Raw genomic sequence first — 9139 nt, forward strand, 5'->3', positions numbered from 1 at the left:
GCCCCTTTTCTCTACACGATCCCTCCTGTACCGGGTATAGCCATCTATCCCCGTGGTCCAGTCATGGGTGGAGTCCCACCAGGTCTCCGTTATCCCTATGACATCGTAATTGTTTGCACTGAGCAGGAGGATGAGCTCCTCCTGCTTATTCCCCAAGCTCCTGGCATTAGTGTACAGGCAGGCAAGTGCCCCCTGGGGGGCTCCTTCCTTGCCCACAGGTTTTACCAGGGCTGGGGCAGGGGTGGGCTCCCTGAAGCGTTGTGATCCGCTGGCTTTGCAAGGATTGCTCAGCGGGCCATTATTAATGTTTGATAAACTATTCTTGAACATCAGACTGAATTGGACTCCAAGTGATATATCTAGGACTTGATTATTAAAAATAAGCCTGAATGCTGCATATTTATCAAAAATGTCTGATCGGTGCTTACTGATAATTGATAACTAAAAACTAATTTCAACATATTTAGCATTAAACATAACTGTTGATTAATATATTGTTACTAATTAAACATTAACTATACATAATTACTGATTATTAAGTGAACCAACAACCTTGATTTCTTTTCATTAACTGAAAATTTTGATTAACATGAAATAGCTGTTATCTATTAATATTAGCAACAGATAATAAATTAGCAATGACCAGTGGTTGATTACCACAAAGAGATGAATATTTCTTTGGAACCGTAGAAAACTATTGATTATCAACAGTTGTTTATCCTCATATATGCATGCCCAATGATTGAGTGTTCATCACAACGGGTCCTAGTTTTCTCTGATTAAAAAAAATCCCAAATTTTCAGGTATAAAAAAAATCCTCAAATCCATATTTTTTCCATGATTAAAATGAAACACCACTTACATATTTAGTGGTATTTAATTTTAATTGCAGAACAATGTGGATGGGGGAGGCGCATTATAGCTAAAAATTTGGAATGATTTTTATCAGTGAAAACCAGGATCCCTGTTCATCACAGCTTAATGAGTGACTTAATAGATCAAAAATAAATTCTCAGTTACAAAGTACTACTCATTGGCACGAAGAATGAAAGAATGAAGTATAAGTGTGGGTACAGGAAGCCATTATTACCTTGAACATTGTGACACCAGTACTGTAGCAGAGGCTGAGGAGAAAGAGAACAATGAAAGTAAGTGCTGTCCAGAAACTGTCAGGTTCTTCCTCTCCTTCTTCAACAAAATCCCATGAGTCAAACACCACAAAGACAGGAGCTGGGGACAAGACAGACATCCAGTTAGAGCAGTCTCCTATTTAACTTCATAAAGCATTTGAGCATATGGCAGGGAACTATCACCCTGAAGCTGGCAGCATAAAAGACAAGAACACAGGGTGACCTCTGTACAGGCTCCAGTTTTCAAAGAAGGATAAGGGATTTATCCCACTGAATCTTACTGTCTTGTGGTCATTTAAAAATCCCAGTGGCAATACAAACCCTTCCTTGACCACATTACCCAAAGGCAGCAAACAGCAATGATTTCCCAGTCACTTTGAACTGAATCCACAATGGAAAAATATCCCTAGCAGTAGGCAAGATCACAGCCCCCCTCAAAAGTTCCTTTGTTGTGAGATAGACAGCATCTCTGATGACATCATGGATGCAGCTTCCCAAAAGTAACTAAAGACCAGGACACCTGGGTTCTAGCCCCTCTTCTTCCATAGACCCTATTCTGTTACTGTAAGCATAGAAATTGGACAATCAAAACCCACAACTTGCCAAACTATGAACCACACTCCAAAACAAAAATCAACTCATCCACACAACATTCTTCCACAGGAGGAAAGGCATCCACAGTCAGTTCCGTAAACCGTTTTTGAAAGACCAGTGTAATCCTAGAATGAAGCAGGCAATGTATTTCTAGCAAAGATGGAGAAGTACTCATGCCATTGTTGAGGACACTGCTAAGACTTCATCTTGAATATGGTGCACAATTCTAGGCACTCTGTTCCAGAAAGATAAACTGAAACATGGAACAGGTTTAGAGAAGAGATATTATCACATCTAAAAATGGTGAAGCTTTCTTAGGAGAATCAAAGGTCTTGGACTGTAAAGGATAATGTTGGTGCAAGAACACATGGAGACCAACCCTCCATGAATAAATTTAGCCAAGAAAGTAGGAGGAAGTTCCAAACCATTGGAAGAGGGAAATTGGGAACATCCTAGGTAAAATGAGCACAGGTATAAAAAAGCTCACCTAATTGCAATATGAAGATTAATTGTATCAATGAGCTAGAATGATGATGTTGCCATGATAGCAGGGAACAGCAATAACTCAGGAAGCCCCTTCCAGAACCATATAGCTATATTTTGTCCCAAGCTCCTCTACCCACGGGGTATTAGTTGAGAACTTCCTAACATACTGCTCAGTAGGAGCCTCTTTCACTCACTGTGGGCCTGGGCTCCAATGGGAACCAGTTTCCATGAGCTGTGCAGTTCCCTAGTCCATAGTCCCAAGCTTTCCAAAAGTGGTAGAGCCTTTGCATCACCCCCACTGGGAAACACCATAAGGATTTCTCAAATATGTTCATACAAAGCATACAAAGATCCATCCAACTTCCATTGCTGTCCATTTAGGTTGGGGAATGTGCTGGTTGATATGTCTCTGAAAGCCAGGAAACTGGGAACCTTGGCTATGAGAAAATTTTACTTCTATGCCTGGTGCTGCCAATAACACATTCTGTCAATTGAGGTTTAGATTTCAAGAAGGAAAACGCCCCAAATGGGATCATCACTTCTGACATCCTGCTTCATGAGAGCTGAAAGCCCTCACTCTCAGGAACCAAAGGCCTCACATTCAACTCTCCTGGATGATCCAGAGCACTGTTCACAAGGACCACTAATCATAATATGAAAGCTTCAAATGATGGGGTATTCACAATATGTCCAGGTAAATTATTTTATTTCTTTATTCCCTCCAGTGAAAACCTGTGCTTTCTTTCCAGTCTGAATTGGATTTCCAACTCTTCCCCTTCCAGATCTTTTGGCTGTACTCTAGATGAGTTTGTTCTCACAAAAACTCCCTCATCTTGTGGGCACTTCTAGGCCATAACCAAATCATCCCTCAACTTTCTTTTGGACCAACTCAACCACAGGGCTCCTTGAACCTCCCACCTTAATGTCTAGACCTTGACAGACCTCAGGATAAGGATGAATTTCCAATGAGGAAGTGCCTTCCTCATCTCTGACCTAAATAGAGTGACTTTAATTAAACAGTAGACACCTTCATTCCCTCTGTAGTGGGGATGAAAGCAGTTCTTTAATTCCTTTTATCTGTTTAGAGTTTCAGATCTTTGGGAAAGAAATGGTCTTTTTTGTGTGTGCTTGTGTGTCAACCTCCATTGTGGATGGTGATGCAATAGAAGGAAGACTTGGGAACTACTGCAGCCTTGATGCCCCTTCTCAAGTGATACAAGTACTGCTACCTCCATTCTCACAGCTGGAATCCAAGTTATCCCACCCATTATTACAGGTCTTTATATGGCACTAGTCCACAGCAACCCCAGCCCAGGGGCCCAGGGTACCAAGGACTCTACAAATTTAGCTTGGTACTTCATGTTCCCCATCAGTGATAACTTTGCAAGAGCAGTGGTAGATTCCCTTTGAAGATATGGTGGATTCTTGGTCAACAGGATTCTCTAGATATGACATTTTCCCAAAGTGGCCCCAACTCTCCTAGAATATCAGCCCAGATAAGAACTGTCCAACTATTTCTGAGGAATGTAGTGGAGCTCAACCATAAATCAAAGCAGGACTCTCTAGTGTAATTCCCAATCCTGTGCCCCACAGCTGGCCAGACTAGTTTTGAAGGCCATTGTGCCCATCCAAACATGAAATGCCCAAAGCCACAAGCTTGAGAAAACACTTGCTATTACTTGGAACCCCTAAGGACTCTCTGAAAAATCTTGCCCTTTGAACTCCAACAAGGTCAGGTCCCCTAAAGCATAACAGAGGACAAGTCCCACTATAGTGAAAATCCCAGTGTCCTGATAGACCAGGGACAGTAAACTCCTGTGCAGATCAGTTCTACTGATGGAGAACTTGGTAACCCAGTACTCAGTCACTAGATATTTGATACTTAACTTGGCCTTCTTGACTTTGAATCTTTCATTGATTCATTCACAGAAGAAAAAGCAGAAAAGACAAGTTGGCTCTCTCATCTGACTCACTGTATAACACCAGACATGAAATTCCTTCCAGTTACCCCTACATTCAGCCTAAAACCTAGTGTTCAGCTAAGACAGCTTCCAAAAGAACAGTTATTCTTGGTTGAAGGACTTCAAGAAATGGAGAATTCATCCATTCCCTTTCCAGTCTTTTCCCCAATAATTGTCAGAAATTTGCCTTTCCATGATCTTTTGAACTAGCCTAGCTTCACCTTTCACTCACTGGTGGTGTGATAAAGAAGATATGTTGGCTGTTTCCTGGAGAAGAAAGGAAGAAGGGATGAACAAGATGGAGAGATTGAGAGACAGACCATGTCAGAATATGACATCCTACTGAAAACAAGCTCTAGACAGTTGCTCTTTTATTTTAACATACAACACATACAGCCAGGCTCTGTTCACCAGAAATCCCTCAGCTTTATATATAAACTACATGGCATGTAGTTTACACAAGGCTTGCACAAGTAGACACAAGGCTTGCAGGGCTCTATCCCCTCAGTAGCAGGTGATTTCAGTGTCAGACAAAACTACAGAGACGTTGACAGCGGTGGGTTTACCAGAGGCTTTGTCCACACTCTTCTGGACAAAGGTCATTGGGAGGCTTTCATGACCCACTACACAGGCAAAGATGTCTCCCCGCTGCCACTCATTGGTCAGGACACTGAGCTTGCTGTAGATGAAGTAGTTCATCTCCTTCTCTGCAGTGTCCTGGACGGGTCCAACATTGATGAAAGTTTCCTGGGACACGGGCCGGCCCTGCTGGGTCCATGTTACCAGGATGTCACTGGGGCGGAAGCCCTTAGCCAGGCAGGTCAGAGTAGCTACCTCCTGCAGGGACAGCTCATCAGCAGAAGGAGGGTAGATGTAGACTGAAGGAGCCTGTAGATTGGTGGCTGCCAGGTCAAAACAAGCAAGAATTAATGATCAGGGGTCCAATATGGAAGTCCTGGTACCTCTTACCTAATGCATCCTACACCAGGAAATAGAACCTAGGAGTCCTCTCTCCCATAGCCTCCTTCTTCCAGTGAATAAACCCCACTCTCCTCTAACATGAGGGATAAAACCCAGATCTCCAGATTCTGCCACCCAAGTCCTAACCCACTCCCTTCCCCAACTCCAAGGACATACCCAGAAGTCCTTACTCTCCATCTCTTTCACTACATCTATATTTTAACACTTAACCCTACATCACAATTTTTTTTTTAATGCAGTTCCACTGCCTGGATATGCATCAGAGTAAGCATGTCCTGAAGACACAGGCCCCATATCATATACCCCTGACACAGGGGCTGGAGTAGAGTTGGTAACCCCCCACCCCCCCTCCACATACCTTTGGTCTTGTGGATGGATTTGGTGATGGCTGATGGGATGCCCGGGTGCTTCACTGTACAGGTGAATTCCTCCCCAGACTTCCATTCCTCTGCGCACACCCGCAGGATGCTGGTCACACTGTAGGTGCTATTTTGTTGCTGAACTGGCTGGCCAGTCACCACATCCAAGGTGCCCGTACTTCCCCGGCTCCAGGAGATTTCCAAGTTGCTTGGTGTCTCCAGGTTGGTGACCAAGCAAGTGATGGTGGTGTTATGTGCTACAAAGATGTCCTTCAGGGAAGGGGGATAGAGGAATACTTCCACTGGTCTTGGGTCACAACGATCTGCTGGGGGGCAGGAGATGGAATTGAGGGCTGGGTTTTATAAATAGTCAGTGGGTAAAAGGTGGAAACCACCAGCCTGTGGTACAGTGGAGTGATAGCCATGGCTTACGTAAAGTGAATGCATTGGCATGGGCAGTGGTATTCCAAGTACAACTGAGGGATTCAGATGCCTGGGTCCCTCTACAAGAGAGCTCTCAAACAGTGATAGTGGCTTTTGGGTCCATGCAGAGGTCCTCCAGGGAAAAGGAAAGTAGAAAGTCTACTGCCTTGGTTTGATGGCTAACTAAGGAAGGTCAGGGAATGAAGCATTGGGCTGAGAACACACTCAATAGAAGTAAGGTGATAACCACATGCCATTCCTCCAGGGATACCATTATCAAGGGACATCTGTGGAACAGACTAAGGAGTGAATAAGATGAGAGTGATCTGGGGGCTGGGTACTGGGCCCCCTTATAATGCTGAGGGAACTCACTCTCACCCAATGGGGAAGGCAGGTCTTTGCATGGGACATCAGGAAGTTTGGCTGAGGTTTCCCAAATCACCTTTGCTATGTGGACACCAGAGGCGTTTCAGAATGAATTGGCTCTCTATATCCTCTGAGTGATATATATAGACTTTATATTCTGTTAGTTGAGTAGTAGTGGCTGCCTTATCCCACTATGCCCTACTACCCTGTCCTGGCCCTGGAATAGACCCAGGAAACCCCACTCTCACAGAACCCCTCTGTCCTCCCTCCCTGCACCCACCCCCATTCTGTAGATTAAGTCTGTGCCAGTTCCATCTTACATCCCAAGCACATCATGGATGATGTTTCAAGCTCTCTTCACCATTTCCATGTCACTCATCACCACAGTCTGTACAGTCCATCTCCACTACCTTTAGCCAATGCTTGTTTCTGACTTACCGGTATTGCACTTGCTTGCATTTCTCATCTCATAGCCTGTGGTCAAGGCAGGATGGGACACTTTGCACGTGTAAACATCCTCCTTATTCCAGCTCTCCCTAGAGATGTTCACTCGGCTCTGGCCCATGAACAAGCCATTTGTGCCCTCTGCGGAGGAGTAGACTGTGCCAGGAAGGTCCTTCTTGATTCCATTCACGAGCCACTCCACCTTGGCTTCATTTGGCGTGAAGTCCCAAAGAAGGCAAATCAGTTCCAGCACTGGGGAAGAGCCACCCTCACAGGGGGGGGTCAACAGGTTCACCTGGAGTGGAACCGGTATTGGAGGGCATTCTAAAAACACAGAGTAAGAGAGAAGTGAAAACACAGTCACAGAGCCATTAGCTACAGATCACGAGTCCCACGATAACAACCTCAGATGGGTCCTACACTGGCACCTCATCCCACAGTCTTCTTTATGTCTCACTAATCGGTCTAACCATAGAGGAAATAAAGATTACTCATTCAAAAGTATAAACCAGCTCACAGTTTCCCTCAACAGCTCTACCAGGGACTTTCAGAACGCCCTACCCTGACAGACCCCCTTCTCTCTCCTCCCCAACTTGCTGGAGAACACCCTCTATGAGCCTCCAACCCCTTCCTCCACTACAAAATGGTCCCTCTTTCCTTCTCTGTTTTCTATCTTTTTCCATACCTTTTTCATCCCTCCTCTCATCTTATCCGTGGTGCCTTCATCTATCTATCCATCACTTTGACCCTCTCTCTGTCTTTCCATGGTGTCATTTTCTCCATGAGATCTTACTGTTCATCAAACTTTCCATAGTATCTACTTTTCTCCAACCATCCCTCCCTCCATCACTTCACAGCCATGGCTCCAGAAGCATCCCAGAGAACCCAGTCCAGCACCTACCAACATCCATGGTGGTTTGGAATGCTGTTGCCTGATGCTTCACAGTGCACTGGTACTTCTGGGACATCCAGCTGTCAGCTGGGACAGTTAGCTGGCTGCTCATGATGTAGAGCCCATTAGATGAGTCCCATTCAGAGGAGGAGGTTGTGATGCCAGAGGAAACTGTGCTTGATCCTTTTTTCCACTGTACTGTGACAGGCTCTGGGAAGTAGCCACTGACAAGACAACCCAAGGCAACCTGGGAGGATGTAGGAGAGCTTTTGCAACAGGGAGTCATGGGGAAGACAGCCGGGGACTTGTTACCTGTAAAGAGAGAGAGAAGCAAGGAGGTGACATATCAGCCCAGTGGAGCACCTATTACTGTACCCAGCATCACGGCACCCTCTAGTGCTGCACCGGGGCATGGGGATCGGGGCTAGGTGCCAGTGGAGAGTCCCACCCCACTGGGCCCCTCACCCAGTTCTGGGTCATTCCTCCTGAGTTCACTATGAACATTTCTTGATCTGGCATACATCAAGATCTCTGTATCCCCCTGGGATTCTCTTTTCTCTAATAGCACTTCTACATGGGTTTTTTTTCATCTCGCATGGTTGGCCTGTGCTCCATTTCAAGCATGACTGAGACATAAAAATGCCTGGCTGCTGTTAAAATTTCCACCACTCGTGCTTAAAAATACCCTATGAGAATATGAGCCAGAAGGTAGCATTAGGTATCATCTCATGACAATAGTTTCACACTTGCAAGATATTCTTCTTTCTCTTAAAAGCCTGAGGTTGATACTGGGGTGCACCCAACCCCCTGACTTAAAGGCAGGTCCTATCATACCATCCAGTGATTACCAAACCCCAACTAAGGTTTCAACTTGGACAGTCAGACACCATAATAGGTGCACCAGAAATGGGAATCTGTGCCGTATCGTCCACCTTGAATCAGATGCTTCCCAGGCACATGAAGACACAGCCCCTTTACTTAAGGAACTGCTAATCCAAACAGGCAAAGGTTAGGAGAGGGATTTAAGGCCCAGAGACAGAGAGAGGCTTCTTGAGGTCATGCAGAAGGGCACAAGCAGGGCTAGACATACAAGCCAAGGGCTCTGAGTCCCAATTAGGCACTCTGCCCTCTGGACGATACTATGGACTTGTGCTGCAACTCATTAATGATGTGGAGCGGACTGCCTAGAGCTCTAGGTTTCTCTAGCCCAGTCTTACATCAATATATCAAGCCTTCTCTCATCCCACCCATCCACATCACAAACCTTGCTGCCTATCTGTTTTTCCATCCCCAAACATCTTGTGTGTCCACCAATGCATCCATCCTTTCTTCCATCCAACCCCAGGCAAAGCCCTGTCTCTCTCTATCATCCTTTACTCAACATCTCAGAGCTGTCTTTCTGCAGGCTCTTTCCAAGAAGACACAAGAACCTTTTCTTGTTTAGACACTGATGCTAATTTGCAGAAATGAACAGACTCAAACTGTTCTCGCCCTCTTGGATTT

At 45.2% G+C, this 9139-nt stretch overlaps 1 gene segment (V, D, J or C); it reads right to left on the reverse strand.

Moving 5' to 3' along the window:
* Positions 1-4528: 4528 nt before the first annotated feature.
* On the reverse strand, positions 4529-8159 carry LOC102388151. The segment is given in 5 exon segments: positions 4529-5073; positions 5511-5834; positions 6739-7068; positions 7646-7948; positions 8102-8159. Coding segments are annotated over 5 exon segments (1413 nt in total).
* Between the last annotated feature and the right edge of the window lie 980 nt (positions 8160-9139).

This window comes from Alligator sinensis, unplaced genomic scaffold (genome assembly GCF_000455745.1).
Source record: "Alligator sinensis unplaced genomic scaffold, ASM45574v1 scaffold1614_1, whole genome shotgun sequence".
NCBI classification, from domain to species: domain Eukaryota; kingdom Metazoa; phylum Chordata; order Crocodylia; family Alligatoridae; genus Alligator; species Alligator sinensis.